Source organism: Castanea sativa, chromosome 2 (genome assembly GCF_040712315.1).
Source record: "Castanea sativa cultivar Marrone di Chiusa Pesio chromosome 2, ASM4071231v1".
NCBI lineage: Eukaryota > Viridiplantae > Streptophyta > Magnoliopsida > Fagales > Fagaceae > Castanea > Castanea sativa.
Genome location: NC_134014.1, coordinates 44235400 through 44259781, shown reverse-complemented (window position 1 = coordinate 44259781; position 24382 = coordinate 44235400). Strand labels below are relative to the sequence as shown.

Below are 24382 nucleotides of genomic sequence, written 5' to 3'. Positions count from 1 at the left end.
GTGCAATTTCTACCAAGAGATGAGATTGAGAGTTACTTTCTTGGATATGATCATTTTAATTCACCTTTTACATTTTAACTCAAGTAATGGAATATACCCAAAAAAAAAAAAAATTGACAACTTTTTTCCCATCTGTTGAATTGGCAAGTTTTCATCGCTTATTATTTAGGCCCATCACTAACATCAATTTTTTACTTACTATTAACAATCTGTCACATTAGCAGATGTCAACTTTTTTGTATATAGACTTACTCTTTAATTCATTAGATTAAACAATTTAAATTGAAAATGTAGCAAATTGGCAACACACTTGGGGTTACAATTCCACTCAATATCTTTTTATTAACAATTTGTCACATCAGCATGTGTCAAATTTTTTGTGTATAGACTTTCTCTTTAAGTCATCGTATTAAACAATTTAAATTGAAAATGTAGCAATTTAAACCCAGTAAAAAAAAATATTATTCTCTTAAAAAATGAAAATGTAGCCACAAAAAAAAAGAAAAAGGTTTAGATTGAAAATGATGAAATTTGGCAACACACTTGGGGCTAAAACCCTATTCAATATCTTTTTGTAGAATGTAAATTTTGACAAATTCATAATTAGATTTTTTTTTTCTTCTTATATCCTTCATGCTTGCAAATTTTCCAAAGGATAAAAAATCAATACTTATGTCACTAATCAAATGTTTAAATTTCAAATTTTTGTAGTATAAAATTATACTACAAAAATAAGTTTATTGATTGTATAGTAAATAAAATCCGATTGATATGAAATTTGATATATATGTTAAAAATAAAAAGAATATGCAATTCAAGGGTTAGATTTTCAAAATATATAATCATGTTGATTTTATTAGTAAGAATTATAATATAAGATTACAAACAAATTTGTAACTAAACTTTATCTTAATATTAGTCCATGGGTTATATAGACGAGGAATCCCTTCAATATGGAGTGAAAAGAAAAGAAAATAAAATGAATCCCGCTTAAGAAGTGTGAATTGGGTGGCATGCACTAGGGCTATCCACGGTTCAGGTCGGATCGGGTTTACGCTCAACCCGTATCCGACTCGAACTGATCGGGTAGAGCCATCATCAACCCGCTGCCGATCGGGAGGAGAATTGGATTGGACCGATTGGAGCTTCGACGGATGTCGGGCAGATCGGGTTGAGGCTGAAGATCTAGAAAATAGCAATAATCCAGCAAGAAAAGATGAAAAACGGTTGAAATCTAGCGAGAAAAGATGAAAACGGCGAAAATTGGACGAGAAAAAATTGCAAAACGGCCTAAAGTTGGTGAGATCTCAGCCATTTTAGGCAAGATGTCGGCTAGATCTAGCAAAATCTTGCTGGATTTAGCTAGATCTTCCCGAAAAAATTCCAGATTCGCCAAAAAATACAACTTGCTTAGTCGGTTCGGGTTTCTCGGATTTGAGAGGTGGAGATCCGATACTCGAACCGCCGATCTTGGTTTTTAGAGAATAAAATCTGTCGCCAACCACTAGAGCAATCGGTTCGGTTGATGACAAGTCAGGTTTGGTCTAGTTGGCAGCGGCAGGTGGGTCGGGTCCAACGAGTTCTTGGACAGCCTTAGCATGCACTTAAGTTAAGTATGTTTTTACAAGTAATCAACGGTCATACATACAACAAAAGACAGTTCTAGAGATTTTGGGGGGTGGGGATTAAGATAAAGGGTTTGCTCATTATCATCTCACTAATTCAACTATTAAACGGTCATTTTTCCTAACCACCTCTCTCTCTCTCTCTCTCTCTCTCTTTTGGACCTCAATAAACAAAAACCAAAAAAGAAAAAAGAAAAAAAGAGGAAGCCACTATTAACTCGTTTTCCAATGACAACAAGGCATTAACTCGTTACGGACATTTTTTTACGGTCTTCTCTCTCCCTCGCTCTGTCTCTCTCTCTCTCTCTCTTTTCCCTTTCTCAGATACCAAATTACCAAATATTCATAGCTGTAAAATTGAAATGCTAAAAAAATTTGAAAAGTAAAAACAATTTGGTGATTATGGATCAAAAGGTTAAGAGTGAAATGGAAGAGAGAAGAGAGGAGGCGGCGGAGGAAAAGGAAAAGCAAGGTCCGGAAACGACGTCGGGCGCGGCGGAGGAGGTGGACGATGTAACTCTGGCGGAGCTGTCGCTGTCCAAAATTCCCAAGTTAAAGCCCAAGCACAAGCCCAAGCCCAAGCCCATGCCGATGCCCATGCCCAAGTCCAATCTCAATCCCGATTCAAATTCCATCATGCCCACTTCTTCCTCATCGGTTTGCCTTTCTTTCCTTTGTGTTTTTGTTTTGATTGTTTATGTTACTTATTATTTCTTTCTTTTTGTCATGGTTTTGGTGCATTGTTCTTGTTTTCTGGACAGCCCAAGCCAGTAGAGAAAAAATCAAAAAACAAGAAGGAGAATGCGGTTTCCAAAATTAATAACAGCGTAAGAAAAAGAAAAACCAAATATTAATGTGCGTTATTTTGGTTTCTGCATTTCATACTACTTTTCTTGCATTGCACGGCAAATAAATTATTATTATTATTATTATTTTTTTCATGTGCCTGTGGACCTGTGGTTTGAAACAGCTTTAAAATTTGTGTCTGGTCGAATTATGCATGCATGAGTGTCATCTTGGTTGATTTTGTAATTGTGAAATGACTTTACAAGATCAAGTACTCAAGATAAGGAAGTCTCTGGATTTTCGTCTCCTTTCAATTTAGTCTCGATTGATTGAAACTTGAAAGTTTTGAAGCAGGCCTCAATTGAGGGCTTGCTTGATCGAGATGCAGGAAGCCTGATTATAATTTTTTTAGTTCAGGTTGTTTAAGTAGGCTGGTGTCTAGTAAACGTCGCTTCACTGGTCGTACTAGGTCCAAAAGTACTTGTCACAAGCATGGTTGTAGTTTTCAGTAGCACAATATGCCCTAATTTTAAGTGTTCTCTATGCCAATGTCTACTTTGTGCTAAACGCAATTTAACTGTCAATATCTCCTTACAATCGCTCTTTCTTAGCTTAATTTAACTTTCTTTGATTTTCTGTGACAAAAATTATACAAATGAGATTGAATTGTTCTTTTACAAATTGGAGTATCAATTAATGGGAAATTTTACAAATGCCTGGGCAGGATGTATTGAGTGTGAATCACGTAGAGATGACTGCAAGGTCAGTGAGCCATCTTGAAATTATTTTTCAAGTAATTTAATCTTTGCTGTTTGCGATTTGTTGATATACTTTATGACAATATTGTTTATATGCTTCACTTGAAGCTCTAGAATAGGTAAGCACACATTTGATGGACGTGGTGGAGCCTTGTCGTCTGCTTTGATACGAGCAGAGGAAGTTCAGTCAAATCTACAACATGAATACCCTAGCTTTGTCAAATCATTGGTCAGATCACATGTTGCTAGTTGTTTTTGGATGGTAAGCTCTGTTGAAATTGCATGAGTTGTTGAATTTGACCTAGGCTGATAACATTGATGGAAGCATCACATTATATATAATCTTTAAACCGCAAAATAACAGGGGCTTCCAGGAAAGTTCTGTAAGGCTCATTTACCAGATAAGGATACTGCGATCACTTTGGAAGATGAAGGTGGAAAACAATATGTATTGAAATACATTGCATACAAGACAGGATTGAGTGCTGGCTGGAGACAGTTTTCTGCTGCACACAATTTGCTCGAGGGAGATGTTTTGGTCTTCCAATTAGTTGAACCTACCAAATTTAAGGTGACGATTTAATATTTAATATTTTTTCTTATAATTATATTGACTGTTCTTTCAGTACTTCAAGATATCTTAAAAATATGCCAAGACAACATTATCATTAAATATTGTATCAGTGATATGCATAGAATTTGTTGTCTTTTGAAGTCTCTATTTACATGTTAATTCGGTAAACATTGGTCAAAGTAGCAAGTCTGGCACATTGGAGAGTGAGTGCATTTTCAGATAATACTAAAAATGTTTCCTATCATAACTACATTAAATTTTTTATTATTTGGAAATAAAGAAAATTATTCCAAAGGGATGAGAGTGCATCAGGTACATATCACAATGGATAGGTGACATGTACTGCCACCCTTGCTTGTGAATTTCTTAGGAACAAGAAGGTTCCGCTGGTTTTGGCTTGTATGTAGGATAAGCTTTCCAATATAGTTGATGAGTTCTTTGCTTTCCACTTCCTATATGATATATTTGAGGCAGTTGGCTTAACTATCTATCTTTTTGTAAGAGAAAATAATAAAGTGAGTGAAGGACACTTCCTCTGTACCTTTTTTTTTTCTGCAAGATTAGTCTGGATATTGGCATTTAGTTCACACACACACACACACACACACACAGATATTGGCATTTGAACCTGTGATCACGACCTCCACCTTGTTCTTGTAGGGTGAGAGGTTCTGTTGAGCCAAAGCTAAGCACTTAAACAGAACACTAATATGAGGATATCAAACACCATGAAATCAATTATAAAACATCATTGTTGGCAGGACTTACTCTACGCCCTGCATTCAATATTTTCACTGCCTAACTTGGGAAAACTATGAACATATATCCAGTAATCAGGTCAACCAAATCATATTTTTCTGAAAGTGAATCGGAAAAGAAAAAGAAAAAGAAAAGGTCTTACCAGGATCAACAAGGTTAAAATCACATAAGTTTTTGGGTTCCTTAAAAACCTTAATCATAGCATAGCCAGGGGAATAAGGGAAAGTGAAGGAACATTTGTGCTTTGTGTGTTTCTGTTATTGGAATGCTAAGAATATGATTTATAGAAAAGTGGTTTTTCTTTTTTAATAATTAGTATGAATCACAGAATTGTATGATTGGAGGGCTATCTTCTATCTGCATTAGTAGCTATCTGATGTGACAAGGGAATGACTTAAATAACATGGATAGCAGTTTGCTGACAGATAAATTTTATGTATTAGGGATATGTACAAAGCTGCATTTTGAGTGAATTTCTGTTAACTGCTGTTCAACTTAACAGTGTGACAAGGGAAGAACCTAAATAACATGGATTGGAGTTTACTGACAGAGAAATTTTGTTTGTTAGGGAAATGTACAAAGCTGTATATTAATTTAAACTTTGTAGACTACTATTAACAACCATCGGCGGAGAAATTAAGGTAATTAACCTACTTGGATTGATTTCCCCCAGCTTTGAAGAGGGAGAAATGGTGTCTTGGGAAAAACCACTCTACCACTCTATAGAACATGGGAGCTTCTAAAGGAGAACATTGGGTCTCAATGTAGTCAATACTGAGTCTTAACTGCTGCCAAACAAACATGGTAGCTGACAGGGTGGTTTATATGGATTATATGTTTTTTTTCCTGAATATATAGATTATAAGTTAGCCCAAGGCTTTTGAAACTAACACTTTCACATCTCTCATCCAGAGGACAAAGACTTGTGATTAGTAGGAGCCCCCGCCTTGTCATCTCTGTTATGTTTTAATGTAGCTAGGAACAGCCTTTCCTTGTTAAATTTGTTTTGTTTGCTGATTTGCTTATAATTTAATCCTAACTTCAAACTAAAAAAAAAAAAAAAAAGTTTGGAGAGAAAGGAGTAAGAAAAAAAAAAAACTTAGCAAATGAAAAAAAAGGGACAGAATCTTTTGTGTAATTTCCAATGTTGTCATTCTGATAATTCAGTAGTGATTCTTATATTATAATTATGTACAATAGAAAATTGCAATTTCAAGATACTTCTCTTTTTGTTATAATGATAATTCAGCACCAACTGTAAATTTACTGTTTTTGTAATATATATAAACCTCTATGTTTAGGTTTACATAATACGGCCAAATGATTTTACTGAAGTGGATGGGGCTCTTGGCCTCCTAAATTTGGATGCTCAGACAAAACAAAATGATGCAGGCAAGTACACTGATGTCTATGTTTAAAAATTTTAGCGCCATCCATGTATCTTAGAGACTATTACATTTCATTTTATATTCATCAATGTTTGCAATGTTTTCCTTGGATGTCCTTATACTCAGATAAGGATAATGCAGAGATGGGTACAATAGCTTCCAGTAATACAGTCAAGAAACGGCCAACAACTCTTCCTAATTATGTTGCCAAAAGGAAGAAGAAAAGGTCTGGCCTGCAAAGATCTATACCATACCTCAGGCAGCTAGCAGAACAATCTGAAAACGATAGTGAAGAGGTTGGTTCAGAAGTTTTGGAAGGCTCTAAGTTGTCTGAGCCACCTGTTCAATTCAAAGACATCAAAAGTTTTGTGCGTTTCAACATTCTAGTAGATGGAATGCCTATAGATTCTGAGTTGTCAGAGGATATTCGGAGGAAATACTTCAAGCTCTGCCACAGTCAGAATGCATTTCTTCATGACAGTCTAGTCAAGGGCATTAATTATAATTTGATTGTTGGAATTATTTTAGAGACTGTTAATATTGCCGATGCCATAAAAGCTAGCAAACTTACCACCACTCGAGAAGAATTTTCTGGTTGGGACCAGACTTTGAAAGCCTTTGAGCAATTGGGTATGAATGTTAGATTCTTACGTTCTCGTCTACGCCGGATTATAAGCCTTGCCTATGAATCGGAAGGTGCCAAAAGCACAAGGACCTACTTAGAAGCTCAAAATGAACAAAGTCGGACAGAAGATGAGATAAGGAATATTGAAGGAAAACTTGCGGAATTAAAGGAGGCCTGTGATGGATTCGGTGCTTATATTGAGAGCCTTAAGTCAAAATCTGTACTCTATGAGCACAAATTCCAGCAAGAGGCAACTGCTCCATGGTGACATTGTCCACTTGCTAAATTTGTACTTCTTTCTCTTTGTTATGCATTGTGCATATGCTTGTCTAAAATCTCACTTAACTCAAAACAAGAAGACAAATTATGCTTTGTGTGGATAATGTGATATAATCTCTTCAAAGCTAGTAATATCTTGCCACGCCACAGTCTCATAGCACTTCTTGGTGTTTTCAATTAGAAGTCCAGATTTCAAATCTCTCATTCCCACATATGTAATTATAAAAAAGAAAAAGAAAAAAAGAAGTAATATCTTGCTATGGTAGGCTTTGTGACAATGAGTTTTTATGATATATAGTGGGTTAAACGTCCAGGAAACTTGCCCAAACGCTGGTCTGGAATCTGTTGTTGTAGGACGAAATTTTTCTCACATCTCATGCATGGGAAACCATGAGCCTTAAAAAAAATTTATTATAATTTTTTTAAAAAAGGAAGCATGGTGTTTAGAATCGGAATCTGCAAGGAACTTGTTTGATCATAATTGACTTTGACTTGTTCAGTTTTTGGGCAGCATTTTGCGATGAATGGCAAAATTTATGGTAGGGTAAAATATAACTATAGAAGTGTCAACGAACTTATTTGGCCCATTACAATCTAAAGAATGAATTTTTTTTTTCTTTTAACGAAAAAGGAGTCAAACCAACAATTGTTTAGTAGTTTTGGTCTTCACGCTTATTTATTTATTTTCTTTTTTATGTACAATTTTTTAATGGTATAACTGTATATTTATCAATCTTTCTTTTTAAGTAAAATAAGCCAAAAATAGATTGCAGTTGAGATAAATTATGATGAAAAGGATCGTTTAATGAAAAGTTTTGTTAGGTTGAGCCCACTGATGGATGGAGCTTGTGGACGAGCACAACCATAGTTGACAAATTGTCCCCAAACAGGGAAGTGCGACATTTGGGGCAAAAATGATTCTTGCCATAATTAGGGTAATTAATTCCTTCCAATTTCGCCATGACGGAAATACCAACACCCATTTGGGCCACAACCAATGTAATGAATAAAATTGAGGAGCAAAATAAGCCATTTCCAATTTTGGTAAATAAGTTATCAAAATGAGGTATGAGATAAGAAAAATGCTAAAACTACAAATTATTTTACAAAATTTGTTACAAACTATTAATGTTAATAATGGATTATAGATAAAAATTAGTAAGAATTTGTTACATTAGAGACTTGTATAAATATTGTAAAATAATTTTTTTTAGTATTATTCAGAAGATAATCACCAATACTATACATTTCTTAAAGAAGATGATTGCATATTGATGCCACCTAAGTCTAGAGGTCTTCTTTCAAGGTCATCACCACCAAATTAGTCACACAATGAAAGCATATATAAAATCTTAATTACCATATGTTTTTATTCCCCCATATATTAGGTGTAGGATTTAAGGCATTTTGTCATGTTGTGGGGAATGAAATTTTTAAACAATCACAAATTGCCATGTCATCCAACCAAGTTTATGTTGTTCTTTCAAAATGGCTAATTACAAAATACAACATGCTATTTAGTGGATCCTGTAGTCATTATTCAGGAACCGATAGAAATTTACCAAGTGTCACTGAATAAAAATTATAAAAAAAATATTTAAGAGCCAATCACATGTCTATACATGATGATAATTTAATTTAAAATGAGGCTCTCATCTTAGATGTCTTTAAATCTTTTCAAGACTACTATAAATAGAGACTTTCATCAATTTTGTAGGAGGATATTAAGAAGTCTTGAAGTTACACTCAAGCTCCAAAACCTCCAAGAACTTCAATTGTTGACCATTGTTAGATTCAAGTTCCAAAACTCCAAAGAATTTCTACATCAAAATCTTTGAATACAAAGAACAATCAAAGAACCTTAATCGCTCTTCAAAAAAAGAAAAAAGAAAAAAGAAAAAAAAAGAACATTAATCTCTCCAAGCCTTAAAGTTTATTGGAAGTAAGCTTTAAAGTCTCCAAGAACTTTAAGAATTTCATCCTTTGAAACTCTGTTAGATCAAGCTCCAAAGCTTGAAAAACTTTTACATCAAGATCTTTAAATACAAAGAACATTCGAAGAATATTCATTCAAATCATCCTTCTAAATCTTAGAGTTGTACTGGAATCAAACTCCAAGACCTCCAGAAACTATAGGGACTCTAATCCATTAAAATTTTATCAGATTCAAGCTTTAAAGCTTCAAATAACTTCACCACAAATCTTCAAAGACGAATAATGAGAAGCCTCAAACAAGCATACAACCAAAGATTTATCGTAATTATGTTACAAAGACATTTAAGTTCATTTTTTAATCAAAGTAGAGGACATTTTGTGTTTGAATCAAAACTACATTGGCACTATCCTTGAATCGAAGACTTTTTTAAAGAGATTAAAGGTCCGTTTGGATATAGCTGAAAACTGAAAATGTTGTAGCAAAATAATTTTTAAATGTATGAATAGTACCGTGGGTCCTATTTTTAATGAAAAGATTGCTAAAAAGTGATGTTTGTGGGTCTCGTGAATAGTGCACGGGTGCACTGTTCACACAAAAAAGTCAACTATTACGGCTATTGTTCTCGTGAACAGTGCATGAACAGTAGCCATAACAGTGAAATTTGTCGTGCCAAAAAAAAAAAAGAACAAAATGTAAAACTCAAAATGTAGACGCGCAATAAGCCCAATCCAAATGGGTACTAAATTAGTGGATTGTTTTGTTGAAATAAAATCTAAGTAGAAAGGATTGTACCCACTTATTCATAAATACAAATTTACATTGGTAAAACATTTTCAATTATCTAATTTCTATTCTTGAAATTTTATTTTTACACAAGTCATGTCGATACTCAAAATGATAAATCTAGGGTAGACTCAATTATGAGTAATGGACAACTATAATTTTTTTTTTTGGTTCTCCCTCAATACTCATTGTGGGTGGCTGGGAATGATGGACCTATTCTTGTAACAATTTGGGCCCATGTGTTCTACGGTACTCACGGTCTGAGATGGCCCTTTTAGCCGAGAAGCATCGCCTCCGAAGGCTCTCTTAGGCTCCGCTTGGGAGTTCATAAGGGAAGGGAATTGAATAGAATGGAATGATCATAAAGGAATGGAAAAGAATGGAATGTATTTAAGTAAGGGAAATGAATGGAAAATAATGAAATGGAATGAAATTAAGTAACCTTGATTGGATGTTTTAAAATAAAGGAATGGAAATGAATGAAAATGAATGGAATGTAAGTAATCTTGTTTGAGAGTAACATGGAGGGAATGAAATGGAATCATTTTATGACAATATTACTATTAGACCCCTATTTTAAAATAAAGGGTTGAATATATAGAAGTATTTTGGGAGTTTTAGTAAAAAATTTATTAAATTTAATTCTATTCCCTCCCATTCCTCCCAATTTCGGGGGGAATGAAAATTTGAGGTTTTAAGGAAATAGAGAGGAATGAGTGTTTCCTCCTATCCATTCCATTCCCTCCCACTTAAACTCCCAAACAAAGAAATGCACTTTCCATTTCCTCCATTATAACTTCCAAACAAAGGAAGGGAAGAATATTCTAAAATAATTCTTTTCATTTCATTCTATTCCCTCCTCCCAAGCGGAGCCTTAAAGCCCGAGCAAGCTGAGGGTTCAAGAAAATGCTTTGGAGAACTCTGCCTGCTGAACACGAGACTTAGCGTCATGCACAAGTTATTAAAGAGTCACCTCAATGACTGGAAAATGGGTCCCTCCCTTGACACGAGCCTAGACCTAGGAGAGCACCTAAACCACAGGAGTGGAAGGACCCACAGACACACCTGAGATTCCTTCATCGTGGCTTCCCCACTAACACAAGCCTATAAAAAGGAACCTTGGGGCGAGGGGGGGGGGGGGGGAAGTAAGAACACAACCTTAGGTATAGAGGTTTTGCTTGGACATCCAAAGGGGAACTCGGCTATGATTAAGCCTTTTCGGCTAGACTTAATTCGAAGTAACCTAACAGAAAAATAGAATTAGGGTGTGATCCATCATAGCATGAATCACTTCAAGAATCTCTCATTGTGGGCTAAACCTAATTCAGCAAACAAGTAAATTGGGGGGTTTGAGTCCAACCAACCCCGGACTGTTGGGAAACAGCCACCACACTCATCATCTTAGTAAATAATAAAATTAAGTATAAAATTAGATATCTTTAGATTTATTGTTCTCCATAATCCAAAGAATTACGTAAAAAGGCAACAAATATGAAAAAAATATTTATAGGTATAATGCTTATTAGTTATTAGTTATTACTTTGTCATGTCCTCTCCCTCCTACACTCCCCTGTTGGCAATGGTGGTAAAAGAACTTAAAATGGACAGGCAAGCAGGAACAGGCAGGAATAGAGACATACAGTAGGGTTGGTGCGTGCTTCTAAAATGTTTAAAACTTAAGACGTTGATGGTTTGACCATTCAAATATTATCCGTGTTAGGGCCAGACCATCTCTGTGGCCAGACCCGGACCCCAATAGATCAGATTTTGATTTTGATTTTGATTTTGATTTTGATTTATTTATTTATTTACAAGATGAACAGCCATGGCATAGCTGTCACATTTATAGTTCCCATTAAACTATCTGAATTCTGAACCCTTTGCTCAAGGTTGATTTCTTTTTTCTTTTTTCTTTTTCAAAAAAGTGTTTTGACTGAGAGTAATCTAGTAGAAGCTTGTAGTACTAGCTAGTAGCTAGGGTTAAGATTTTCATCACAAAATTAGGGGGAAAAAAAAGAAGAGAAAATGTTTTTTTTTGGTAAAAAGAAGAGAAAATGTTTGAATCTTGGAAAGTTGGGAAACATAATCAATGAAGGCCCTGTCTCTTTCTGTGCACAAAAACAAATTCTGACTTACACTCCCAATTTCCAAAAGTTAAGATCCGAAAGGTAAGATACATAACATGCACGATTGATTTCTAGTCAAAATAAGATCCTCTTTGCTTAGGAAAAATTACAAATTAACAAGACAGATCACATATCATATCATTGATCAAACCATGACACAGGAATTCAACTGCGAACATTTTGTACAGTAAACATCTAGAGTCACTCTTACTCCTACTTCCTAGAGAGTTCAAAAGAAAACGTAAAAACAGTCAATCCCGGATCACAAAGAGAACCCACTAAAGCAGATCAGAACCTCTAAATTTTGCCGTAAAACACCTCTATCTTCCTTCCCAAAAATACAAAAAAATTGCCAGATTACCTTTACGTATCTATCACCTTCAACAATAACACTATAACCCAATCTCCACTTTCCTGTAACTTGACCTCCTTAATTCAACTGCTCCTGAAAAAAAAATGAAGAACCTAATGAGACAAAACTCAAAATAAAGAAAATAGAATAAAAAGTATAAGTATGTTTGTGCGTGTGTAAGTGTATTTTTTTTCTCACCTGTGAAGTGTGGCCAACATGGGCGTCCTCATGAACCAAACTAGACCTTCTATTTTCAACAGATCCTTCACCCTTATCAGCTTTCTTGGAACCAATGTGGGTCGATCTCTTCAGACCCAGAAGCCCTTTCCACCTTGTGGAACCCTTAGGTGGCCTAGACGACACGTCGTCATCATCACCAAGAAGAAGCTCATCCCTCAAAGTTGTGGTTCTCTGCATTTGGTTGTTGTTGTTATTGTCCTTGAAAGGCAAGAACCTGCCCTTGCAGAAAAGCTCGTCAGCGCTCATCATGGAATAGTTTGACACTGAAAATTCGAAGTCTGAGGACACTGGTGCTGAGGCTGAGCCTCTTTCTTGCTTTGTGGTCTGCTGGACATCGACGAAGTCACTGGAGAAGGAGATTCTTGGGCTCATAGGAGCATAGTGGTGACCCTTATTGTGCTCGGAGTTATACATGTCTAAGCATGCCATGGACTTTCAAAGTAACATGGAAAAGAACTAGTGAGTGAATGAATTGCACAATGAATGAACCCTAATAAATTCTATTCGGACCCTCTTCCAGTGTAGATAGATGTTTGTATTTATACACAATAAAAAAAAGTTATAGAGATTGATGGTTTTTTTTTTTTTACTTTCTTGCATTATCACTTGCCATGATAACAATTTTTTGTCTTGACATGTTAAATTACCATTTAAATGACATCCATTCTTTGCGGTACCAAAATGTCACTGTCTTGGTTTCAAAAAAAAATGTCACTGTCTTCATTGGATGATAGTGAAGTTGCTAAGAAGCTCTCTCCTTCATTCTATCCCAATATAATATATATAAATAAAATAAAATCTTAGAATAGTAAAAAGCTTTCCCTTTTTTACTGGAATCCCCTTATGTTCCACGTTTTAGGTAATGAAATGGTGGAGCTTTTATGAAGTTTCCAAGAAAAATATGCCTTTTAACTCTAAACTTTAAACTTTCTTCACAGTACGTGGTCAAAGATTCTTGATATTTGTCATTATATTAGTACTATACTCTTCGGACGTTGGTGTAAGAGGACCAATCCAATCTTATCAAGATTCTAAGCGCAGGGACGGAGCCAGAACTTGGAGTTAGGGGGGGCAACTTTGCTGCTAGCTGTGTGCGGTGGCTCCAACCCTTGAGTCTATTTTTTTACTACTAAGGATTTTTGTTAAAAATTTTTTAAATGGCCAAGTAGTTTGTTCTGGGTAAAATATATTGATTGGACTTAATTTTTTTAGTTTTATTATATTGGTAATTTTTATTGTTGAGCTAATTTTTTTGAGTTTTTATATTTTGTTTTAGATTTAATCTATTAATTTTTTATGTCCTTTAAAAGTTGAAAAATGCTAAAACTACAAAATTTTTACAAATTGCTAATGTGATAAGTGGTTATTGATATATAAAAAGTTATGCAAGTGTCTGATTTAACTAATTTAAGCACTCCTTAATAGTTTGTATAAATATTGTAAAAACGTTTTTGGCTATAAGATTACTTTCAAAAAGAATTAATGGCATTATTAAGGGGGGCAAAGTGTAATTTTATTGAACAAAATTGTTAAACTTAGTACCTATTAATATAATAATATTTTTATAAAAAAAATTAGGGGGGGCCATTGCCCCCCCTAGTCCAATAACAGCTCCGCCCATGTCTAAGCGGATCATTATTGCTTACCGTAATACCATGCATATGGAAATCCAACGGCTAGAAATGATGCAGGGTTATATCAACTGAATCATACTTTCACAAGAATGGTAATATTAACAGTGATGACGAAGCACTAATGCACTACTTTTTACTAACTTAGTCCGAAAATGTGAAAAATATGAAAAGTAAAATTTGAAAAAAAAAAAAAAGGGAATCAAAGTGGGACAGGCAGGCAGAGATACGAAAGTCAGTTTAATGCAATGAACAGAGAAGGAAATATGAAATATATGGATGGAGGACGAAGAGATTTTATTTATTTATTATATATGGGATGTCATGCATGTAGCTAGCCAGGTTTAAGGAGTTGATAACTGTCTTTGTTGCTGTCATGGAAAGCAACAGAACTCACATTCAAAAGGCAAATAATATTGGTGTTGAAAAACAGAGATAAGAAATTTTACAGTGAATTTTAATTCTTCAAAGCTAAAGTTTTGTGAGAGAGAGAGAGAGAGAGAGAGAGAGAGAGAGAGAGGGCACAGAAGCAGAGTGCAGAGTCCAGAAGGGGTTGGCATGCATTGGCCTTGTTGACCGAGCTTTGACCATTAGTAAAATTTGGCAGTGAATGAGCTGGCGACACAGACGGATCAAAGATACCACGTGATATCACCCTGCCTTCCTTCGATAAAAATAAATATTAATATCATTGGGGCACTGTTGCCTTCCTGGCAAAACAACAAGAAGATTATTTCCTTCCTATCAAAGAAAAATAGTTTAAGATAATTTTGCTTTTCTATGTTTAGATTTCTTTTTTTCTTCTGTTAAGTATAAAAATTAGTTAGGAGAGTGTGGCTTTTCTACTTAAGCATTGTTATAGTAGTCTTTAACTGTTCCTGGACTAAATCTTCGTGAAATATAAGGAACACGAACACCAATAGATTGTAAGTGGAGAAAAGGTGACTCAAATTCAAGAAGTACGCAAAATTGCAAATTGAAATCTTGTTGGCCCAAACTCCTTCCACTATACCACCAAACAAGTTGGTTGTTTAGATTTCTCATAAATTAGGTTCTTACCAGTAACATCCAATCATGATAACTAAAGATTATTTCTAAATTTAATTTTCTCAAACCATTCATAAATGTTCTTATTAGTGATTATATGTACTATAAAATCTAACAACGGGAAGAAAAATAAAGAGCAAGAAAAAAGTAAAAAACTGAGGAAAATATGAGGTAAACTGAGCCACTAGTATTGGCCGAACCTGACGGAGATTAATACTGCTTTGATGACCAAATGTTCGCGTTGTAGGACATGTCGGAAGATTAAAGGGAAGTGGGGCTATTAAGATTTTAGAATGACCCCATTATATTAACTTCAACATTAAAGACATGGCTGTCATTCACATGGCTTAAATTCAAGTGGCTCAGCCAAATGGAGATAGGACATGTGGTCTAGATTCTCACGAATCAGTGCCCACAATTGGGAACCAGTCAAAACGCAATGGAATCAGCAAAGTAATTTGACCAGAAAAAATTGAAAAACAAAGAATCAGCATGCTATATATAGAGCATGCAAGGTTTGGGGGTTTTCTTTTTCATCCATTGTTTGGTCTCCCATCTTGTTAGCAAGAACTAGGGTCTTTCGAATGTTATGATTAATGATACTATTAGCACTTGTTTTGTAGGCTTTAATGTATAGTTTATTTTCTTATTAGCTCATTTTCCAATATCAGATCCAAAGGAAAAGAAAATCAATTTTCTAATCTTGGGTGCGAGTTTATGCTTCATGTTATAAGTGGCTTAAGTACGGAAGGGTACAAGCCACAAGTTTGGCAAAGTTACAACGGTAGCATATTCATAAAACTTCACCTTATAAATGTGGTAACTCTCACTAAAATTTAATATATATTCTTTGAAAGAAATAAATTCTATTGAATATTCTCTCCAACACTTCATTATTAACTAATCTCAAATAGTTTCTCAAAAATAAAAAAAAATAAAAAAAAATCTCAAATTAATCAATAGCTTAAACAATTTTTTTTTTTTTTGAGACAAAGTGTTTAGAATGTTGGGGTATTATTCATTAATCAAATATAAATCATAGTTGTAAACATAAAAAATATCTGGAAGAACAACTTCCATTCAGACAAGAAAAGGACTACAAATAACCTTCTAGTTAACCTATAAGCTACACAATTCCCTTATCTTCTAACATGGTAAAAAGAAATATCTCTAAAAGAAGAGCTAAGAAACTCAATATTCTACAATAGATGACCATAGTGAAACAAGTTCATATTGTCGCCCTTGACAGTATTAATAATGATTTCAGAATCACTTTCCATCACCAAACTCTCAAAACGTAACTCCTTAGCAAAAAGGAGAGCTCGACGTGTCACCAACACTTCCACTATTTCTTCGGAAGCAAGTAATGGAATTTGTTGTAATAAAACAGTCATAACTAATCCTTGATCATTCCGGATTATTATGCCAAGACTAGCAATGTTTTCTCTAGAGAAAAAAGGCACCATCAAAACTTACCTTAAACTAACCCAGGTGGAGGAAGGCGCCAACTTCTTGACCGAGCTGTTCGAGAAATCCTGCTCTGAGTGGGGTGGAGTTGCTGAAATTCCTGAAGTGAATCATAGGCCATGGAGCTAACTCGAGTCAGCGGGTAGGAATCTTTACCAACTCTCATTTTATTCCTCCGTAACCATATCATAGAAACTCTCATAGCAAATAAATCAATGCATGACAGATCATGTTGGGCACATTGGATAACGTCTAGGAAGGCAGCGCAGCCTAAAGTAGCAACCCGTAGGTCTGCAAAATGAGCTTGCCACATAGCTAATAACTCAGGGCAGGACCATAGGGCATGAAAGCTATCCTTAGGGCTAAGTTTGCAGTGGGGACAAAGAGCATCATCTAGAAGTTTCCTCTTCATCAAATTAACTATAGTTGGTAGAGAATCATTCCCTGCACGCCAGAGAAGATTTCTAACACGGTTAGGCACCTTGAGCTTCCAAATTCTGCTCCAAACACCCTTCATTACATCTGCAGTAGCCACACCAGATACGTCTTCGCCATCCTCCTCCAAAAGAATTTTGTATCCAAATTTAACAGAATAAATTCTATCAAGTGTCTTCGGCCAATGAATAGAATTTGCACTCACAAATAAACACAATGGTATAGCTTTGATGATGGTCGCTTCAAACGGCAGAAAATTTCTATCAATTTCACTAGCTCTCCAACCACGCAGGTCATGGTCAATGAGGGTAGAAACTGTAGCAGAAGGAGGAATATTCCCAACAGGGGAGAGTAATCTTCCTGACTGAGATTCCAACAACCAATTATCTTGGAAAATTTGAACACATGATCCATCCCCAATCGTCCATCTCAAACTTTTCCTGATGTTGTCTCTTCCTTTGAGTATACTCTTCCATGCAAAGGACTCTCTATTCTCTTTAGCATTAAAAATCATCCAATGAGTGAAAAATTTTGCTTTGAAGAATCTATAAAAAAGAGTCTTGATTACTCAATAACCGCCAAACTTGTTCCAACATTGCATCATTAAATTTCTACAACTCTCTAAAACCCATCCCCCCTTCATTCTTAGGCCGACACAATTCTAATCCAGTGAATTTTTCCCCTCTTACCTCTTTGGTCCCACCAAAATTTACATATCAAGGTCTCTAGTTCATGGCAAAGTGTTCGGGGTAACTTGAAACAGTTCATTAAATAAGTCGAAATAGCTTACACTACAGCTTTCAGAAGCACCTCCCTACCTGCTTAAGATAGAAGCTTCTCTTTCCATTCTTAGAGTTTTGACCAAACTCTTTCCTTTATGTAAATAAAGCTGGTTTTTTTTCCTGCGACCTACAAAAGAAGGAAGACTCAAATATTTTTCATATTGTTTGATCTCTAGCACTCTCAATATTAATTTAATATCCTCTTGAACCTCCGCAGGAGTAGCTTTGTTGAAAAAATTGTTGTTTTGTCTTTGTTTAGTTGCTGCCTCGAAGCTTCCTCATAGGTTTTAAATAAACCTTGAATGTAATGACACTCTTGGACAAAAGCTCTACAAAATAATAGGCTATCATCTGCATAAAATAAATGGGTTAGTCTAGGACTACTTCTGCAAATGGAGATGCTTCTAAACTGGCCCAAGGTAGAAGCTTGGTTGATCAAACCATGAAGTCCCTTAGTACAAAGGAGGAAAAGATAGGGGGAAAAAAGGTCACCCTGTCTAATACCTTGGCTAAGATGAATAATGTCAAAAGGTTCACCATTTATAAGTATAGAGTAAGAGACAATAGTCATACACTGCATCATCAATGCTACCCATTTGTCATAAAACCCCATTTTTTTCAACAAAATCTCTATAAATGACCATTCTACTCTATCATATACTTTACTCATATCAAGTTTAAGGGTCATAAAACTTGATTTCCCAAATTGTTGGTGCTTCATATAATGTAGAGTTTCAAAGGCCATCAAAATATTATCTGTGATAACCCTCCTTGCTTGGAAAGTACTTTGATTTTCAGAAACAACAAAAGGCAGCAACTTTTTCAGTATATTAGCTAGCACTTTAGAGATTAATTTATACACCATATTGCAAAGATTGATAGGCCTAAATTCAAAAATTTATTTTGGGCTCTTAACTTTAAGAATAAGAGTTGCATAAGTAAGATTAAGCTCACTAGGAACATGAAAATTATTTAGGCAATCTAAGACAACAATAGAAACATCATCACCCACCAAAGACCAAAAAGATTGGAAAAAGATAGGAGGCATATCATTTGGCCTAGGAGCTTTAAGTGGCTCCATATGTTTTAGTGAAAATTCTGTCTCGGCTCTAATAAAAACTTTGATTAAATCGGCACTCATCTCATCCGTGATTGAGGGGTTGATGGCATCTAGAACAATCTATGAAGTTGGAAGATGTGCAAAAGTATACAAGTTTTTATAAGAGCTTACCACAATCTCAGAAATTTGCTCATCAGAAGTACACCAAACATCATTATTGTTCTCCAAACCAACAATATGATTTCTCCTGTACAATTACAATGATATAGACAAGTTAACAAAAAATATCTATTACTGAATATAATGAAAATGTAAGCAAACATGAGAAAATCGCTTGAACTACTGATCGTATTGGCAAATAATTTTGAAAGGATTAATAGTTTTTGGTAGTGTTAGTTATTATCTCTCTCAATGCATTACTACCATTTTCAAAATAAATTTATTTCACATTCAAATGCAAAAGCACAATTTATAAATTTATTTTGAAAGTGGTCTCTTTTTTATATTAAATCTTTTTCTACTTTAATAATTAATAAACACAATATTTATTTATTCTTGAAAATGATGAACATTAATTTGGAAAATGCTTGAATTTCTTCAGATATTTTTTAATCAATTTTGCTAATTTTTTAAAAATTTATTACCTTTATCTGTATTTAATTAAATATTAAGTTATTATGAAACCATCATCCAATTTAACTTCAAAATCATAAACTTCACATTTTTAATTCTTTAAATGGTTCAATTTTCAAACATATATTGGTGAGAACAATAATACATATACATATTGGTTACATAAAATGATTTTCATGGTTAGAGATATCGAGCCCAATTATCAAGGCCCAAGCGCCTGATTCTTGGTGTGCAAGCAAAGAATCCTCATTTAATTATACAATAGACCATGGTTATTGAGAATTCTTCGCTTGCACACAAAAGATTTGGCTTGAACCTTGACTATTAGGCTTGATATCTCTAACATTTATATAATGTGTTAGAGTCATAGATTGTGATTGAAAGGTTACATGGATCCAAACCATGACATCCTCTTTTCTTGTGTTGATTTTTGGATGGCAAGATGTGTGAAACAGATACACTGTTGGTAACTTGGTAGAGATTATATGCATGAGATACACCAAATACCATCTCCAACCCAAGACCAGAAATTTAGTCTAACCGAAACATGTTTATAATGGACACCTAAAATAACATTCACTGGTACATATGCAACCCAATTTTAAAATAAGGTGTGGTTGGGACATTGCAGTGACGACATGTACCTGTTGCAACACCAATAAACAAGGAGAACAAAATTAGTCATCCAAAAAGAAAATAATAAGTCGTCAAAGAATTCAGCTACACAATCAAGTTGGCCCTCTCCTTTGGGTTTTAGGAACACCTAGCTTATGGGCGGGTTGGTGGATAAATTTTATTATACCCAAATAAAATAAAATAAAACATAGATGTGATCAAGATTTACTTAAATGATATATCAGGGTTATTTTTCTTTAATTTATTTTTTTGCATAGTCTTTTCTTAAGATGATTTAATAATATATAATATTGTTGTTATTAGAAATCGGATTTTGCTTTCAAATCAAAATTCAACAGGCTGTCTTTAATGCGTAGGACTCATAATAATTGCATTATGACAATTATATACGCGTTGGATCATTTGGGTAGCAAATGATAGTAGATAAATATAGCAGGAAAAATAGAATTTTCAATCGGTATTATATTTTTAAGTGACGTATTTGCTTAGTAAATTAGACATTTTTGCGAAATTTTGGTAGTATCTGCGCAAAGCTGGAATATTTGTCCTACGAATTATGAACTTCTCTCCCATGCAGGAAACCTTAACAGGCATCTTCAATATGTCATCTACTGTAATACTGTTAATGGCATACCCGGTCATCAACTCTATGATAATTAATCAATTTAGTCATCCAACAAATAAGAATTACAACTGGTTCTGCGTTCTTGACATCCAATTATTATTATTATTTTGATGAAATAAAGTTCTTTATTTCGTCATTTGCTTTTGACTATTACAATGAAACTCGAACTCTCCCCATCTTCAACGTGCATATGATTTGGATTCACGTGGACACCGTAAGATGTCAGGTGTTTAGTAAGCTCTAAGTCTTTTTATATGTTTCATATTCTCTACTCTATATATTTCGTACATTGGGATATGATCCTTTCACATTGATAGAATACATTGCCATTTTCAACTTTCAAATTTTGGGGACCGGACGTAGCTGCCGAGAATAAGATATCTTATGATCTTAGAAAATGTGTTTTTAAGACAAGTGAGTTTGACCCTTTGCAACGAAGAAATGACTTTTACTTCATGAGTCTTATTCTAGCTCTATCCATTGCAATTAGATTAAAAAACAAATACTAAATTTAAGATTTTAAATGGAAAACTGCTTCTGATAGGATCAAACTTTATTAACAGTATTGCTTTTCAACCTTTGGAGCGAGCAATTTCTTGGAAATGAGACTCAACACTTTTGCTTCTTTTTAAGGATGTTTAATATATAGATATATATGGCTGTATGAGTACGAAATTTCCAGGCTTAAAACTTTTACATTAAGATAATGTTCCTACATGTTATATCTAGTCTCACTCAGAAACTTCCCCAGGCATTATCTCCCTAACAAAAAACTCCCTCTTTTTCTTCACTCCAAAGTTTTCTTTTTGGTTCTTACCTTTTTCTCTCACATACTTCAACTGAACCAATAAGAGGAAATGTATTCTTCATCTGATGGGGATGGAAAATATGGTCCACAGGGATATCCACGTCCATTGAACATGGCTCCTAGACAACCTTACCCTACTTCGTATATCCCCTCCGCAACACCTTGGTCTACAGGCCTTTGCCATTGTTTTGATGACCCAGCAAACTGTTTGATTACTTGTATATGCCCATGCATCACCTTTGGACAGATTGCAGAGATAGTGAATAAGGGATCTGTTTGTAAGTTTTCCAAGCACAATCTATTGGTGCATTTTCTTTTTTCTTTTTTAATGGAACTCAAAACTAGTCTTATTTGATGTTTAAAGTATATGATTGATGTTTGAATATATGGTGCAGCATGTGCGGCAAGTGGTTCACTTTATGGGCTCCTACTGGGTCTCACAGCCTTACCATGCTTGTACTCGTGTTTTTACCGATCGAGGTTGAGAGGGCAATATGACTTGGCGGAGGACCCCTGTGTGGATTGCTTGGTTCACTTCTGCTGTGAAACTTGTGCACTTTGTCAGGAATATAGAGAGCTTAGGAGCCGTGGTTTTGATATGGGAATAGGTTAGTGAACTTGCTCTTTTATTTCTCGTTTATTCAATGAAGCGAGATACAACAAAGTTTATGGAAATTGTTGTTTTATTTACATTCCTTCATGTACACTAGTTTACACAATGTCCACATTTTACACAGCTAGATATCCATAATTTTTATAAGTGTCCATGCTTAAAGTGTGTACTATCAGTGTGTATTAGATAGTGTACAATATGACCAGTGCTTCAAAGTTTACTTGCTTTTGAGCCAAGTGGCACACATCTGGGTATAAGTCGGGTATTCTAAAAACCACTTTGATACTTTTGTTTGCACGTGCCCATAACTCTTCGAGTACCTAGTTACTCTCTCAAATGTGTATAATATTCCTAACCCACAAATTTGAGATAATTACAGCCAGAATCTCTTGGGTATGGTTCCAATAAGTAATTATTAGGTGCTCTTATAATATGGTGACATAATACTTTCTCTCTTTTCACATTTATGGTAGATCTTAATAATTAAATTGATGATGGAGTTTACAATAAATGTGAAAACAGAAAGTACCAAATTATCATTCTTTGGGGGCTACCTAATAATTTTTCAAATTGAATATGCTTACTATAGGTTTTGAATTCAAAATTTCATGGATCTCATTAAGTCTTAGAAAGTAGAAATTACTAGACTAACCTTTAGAGTTAGACTTCTTTACCACTTACATTAATTTAAAAAAAAAAAAAAAGCAATTGGGCTGTGATAACTTATTGAAGACATATATTTAGTGATCAACTAGCTCGTTTTATTTTTGCTTAAAACTCTTTGAGCTTGGAAAAATTGACAAAATAAATCAATAATGAACCAAGGAAAAAGTTTAGCTCCAAACTTATTTGTATCTATCTACCTCCAACCCACTATGTGGAGATTAAAAAGACCATCCATATGTAATTTTAGTTATATAAATTTTTTTTAATAAATTGTATGATTTATTTAAGTAATATACATGGATAGTTTTATAAATCATCACGTAATAGATTGGAGAAAATAGTTTCAAATTGGTGTAAAGCTAAACTTTGTTCATAAAACAAATGGCAGATTTAACTTAGGCAAAAAAGAGAGGGGAGGGGGGGGGGGGGTTTGATTGACTCACCAAATCATGGTGAAAGACGTATGCGAGGTGGGGTGGGGACTGGATTCTCACCCTTTGAACCTCCCCTCCATGCCATCTCGTGTACTTTTTGCCATTTTAATTAAGGGCAACACTTGGTACATTTTATTATGTTCTTCAATTAAATTCAAATACATGGTTGTATTGACTAATGAAACACAAATAGTGTTTACTTTTATTAGGACAATTAAAATCAATACAACCATGTGATTGAATTCAATTGAAGAACATAATTTATTGCACCTAAGTTTTACCATTTAATTAATTTCTTTAATTTGTTTTCCTTATTTGGATTGCTTTTTTTTTTTTTGATTTATTCATTTGTTGATTAATCAAATTTTGATATAGGTTGGCAAGCAAACATGGAAAGACAGAGCCGCGGCGTCACGTTACCTCCAGTTGTTGGTGGCATGACCAGATGAAGTTTCAAATGTTCCAGTTTCTAAATCGACAATATCATTCCTTGTATTGCTGTGTTTTGCATAGTCTTGTGTGTCTGCATTCTGCATTATGCTTGCTTTGTTGTTGACTACTTGTTAAGTTGTAATTGTTTCAATGATGGCACAACTTTTATTTTATCTTGCACAATGTGATTAAATAAGGTTGATTTGGCACTAGGTTAAAACAGGAAATCATTATTGTGGTTGTTAAATTGTTATGTCACGCGATCACATGCCCTCACCTTTAATCAATTTTGTATATGAGATGCACAACCAGTTGATAATTGATACCACATATTGTTTAGACTTACGTTATCTAATGTAGCCACTCCAATTGCAAGGCTTTTCCCATTTCCCCCAAATCAAATCTTGTTCATCTTCTTAGCCAGGAAATTGAGCCTCAGAATTTGCTAAAAAAAATTTACATTTTTTAGCTCATGATTTAGTCCAAACCTACTGAGTGATTCAAGAGAGAAGAAATAACATCAAAGTATTTCAGTCATGTTCTAGAAATTAGAAAGCTAGTATTTTATTATGAACAGGAAGGTATAACTAAAGTGCTTATCATATATATTTTTTGCATTTCCTACTTAATCATGTGTTCGTTTGGATACCCCGCAGTTTCTATAAACTTATTGTTGTATAGTTTTTTTTAATCAAAATAAATAGTTTTTTTTGTAACTTTTATGTTAGTTAAATGTATAAGAGCATCTACATTGGTAGAGCTATAATTTTAGCTATTTGCTCCACCAAAAGCTACTTTATTTAATTTACTTTCTTACTTTACAAAACACCCAATGTCATTTATTTTATTTTAGCTTTCAAAACAATAAAATAATATAAACAA

The 24382-nt window shown here is 34.4% G+C and overlaps 4 protein-coding genes across 5 annotated transcripts; 2 read left to right on the top strand and 2 right to left on the bottom strand.

Moving 5' to 3' along the window:
* Positions 1 to 1866: 1866 nt before the first annotated feature.
* On the top strand, positions 1867 to 6943 carry LOC142623569 (B3 domain-containing protein Os01g0234100-like). Of its 2 annotated transcripts, none has more exons than XM_075797008.1 (7): positions 1867 to 2282; positions 2387 to 2452; positions 3136 to 3173; positions 3284 to 3431; positions 3534 to 3740; positions 5804 to 5894; positions 6017 to 6943. In XM_075797008.1, the coding sequence occupies exons 1-7, from the start codon at positions 2028 to 2030 to the stop codon at positions 6781 to 6783; spliced, it is 1572 nt and encodes a 523-aa protein (XP_075653123.1). In that variant the 5' UTR covers positions 1867 to 2027; the 3' UTR covers positions 6784 to 6943. The 2 variants fall into 2 exon arrangements, with proteins under 2 accessions (XP_075653123.1, XP_075653122.1); XM_075797007.1 differs by having other exon boundaries at positions 3278 to 3431.
* A 4802-nt stretch (positions 6944 to 11745) lies between these two features.
* On the bottom strand, positions 11746 to 12754 carry LOC142624193 (uncharacterized). The gene is made up of 2 exons (XM_075797730.1): positions 12190 to 12754; positions 11746 to 12084 (listed from the first exon to the last, which is right to left on the bottom strand). The coding sequence occupies exons 1-2, from the start codon at positions 12658 to 12660 to the stop codon at positions 12070 to 12072; spliced, it is 486 nt and encodes a 161-aa protein (XP_075653845.1). The 5' UTR covers positions 12661 to 12754; the 3' UTR covers positions 11746 to 12069.
* Positions 12755 to 16108: 3354 nt separating this feature from the next.
* Positions 16109 to 20564, bottom strand: LOC142625389 (uncharacterized). The gene is made up of 4 exons (XM_075799060.1): positions 20422 to 20564; positions 18825 to 18900; positions 16397 to 17175; positions 16109 to 16355 (listed from the first exon to the last, which is right to left on the bottom strand). Exons 1-4 carry the CDS (start codon positions 20562 to 20564, stop codon positions 16109 to 16111), a joined length of 1245 nt encoding a protein of 414 aa, XP_075655175.1.
* A 714-nt stretch (positions 20565 to 21278) lies between these two features.
* On the top strand, positions 21279 to 23791 carry LOC142626499 (protein PLANT CADMIUM RESISTANCE 3-like). The gene is made up of 3 exons (XM_075800331.1): positions 21279 to 21633; positions 21751 to 21963; positions 23444 to 23791. The coding sequence occupies exons 1-3, from the start codon at positions 21405 to 21407 to the stop codon at positions 23515 to 23517; spliced, it is 516 nt and encodes a 171-aa protein (XP_075656446.1). The 5' UTR covers positions 21279 to 21404; the 3' UTR covers positions 23518 to 23791.
* The last annotated feature ends 591 nt before the right edge of the window (positions 23792 to 24382 follow it).

What these genes read in the sequence shown, in the direction of transcription:
- LOC142623569 (XM_075797007.1), top strand. Translation starts at nt 2,028, where the DNA reads ATGGATCAAAAGGTTAAGAGTGAAATGGAAGAGAGAAGAGAGGAGGCG. An exon ending in TTTCCAAAATTAATAACAGC is followed by an intron (nt 2,453 to 3,135) that starts GTAAGAAAAAGA and finishes ATGCCTGGGCAG; the next exon opens with GATGTATTGAGTGTGAATCA. An exon ending in TTGCTAGTTGTTTTTGGATG is followed by an intron (nt 3,432 to 3,533) that starts GTAAGCTCTGTT and finishes GCAAAATAACAG; the next exon opens with GGGCTTCCAGGAAAGTTCTG.
- LOC142626499 (XM_075800331.1), top strand. Translation starts at nt 21,405, where the DNA reads ATGTATTCTTCATCTGATGGGGATGGAAAATATGGTCCACAGGGATAT. An exon ending in AGTGAATAAGGGATCTGTTT is followed by an intron (nt 21,634 to 21,750) that starts GTAAGTTTTCCA and finishes TATATGGTGCAG; the next exon opens with CATGTGCGGCAAGTGGTTCA. An exon ending in TGGTTTTGATATGGGAATAG is followed by an intron (nt 21,964 to 23,443) that starts GTTAGTGAACTT and finishes ATTTTGATATAG; the next exon opens with GTTGGCAAGCAAACATGGAA.
- LOC142624193 (XM_075797730.1), bottom strand. Translation starts at nt 12,660, where the DNA reads ATGGCATGCTTAGACATGTATAACTCCGAGCACAATAAGGGTCACCAC.
- LOC142625389 (XM_075799060.1), bottom strand. Translation starts at nt 20,564, where the DNA reads ATGACCGGGTATGCCATTAACAGTATTACAGTAGATGACATATTGAAG. An exon ending in AGCAAATTTCTGAGATTGTG is followed by an intron (nt 17,176 to 18,824) that starts GTAAGCTCTTAT and finishes TTGGAATCTCAG; the next exon opens with TCAGGAAGATTACTCTCCCC. An exon ending in TGGCGCCTTCCTCCACCTGG is followed by an intron (nt 16,356 to 16,396) that starts GTTAGTTTAAGG and finishes TTTTTTCTCTAG; the next exon opens with AGAAAACATTGCTAGTCTTG.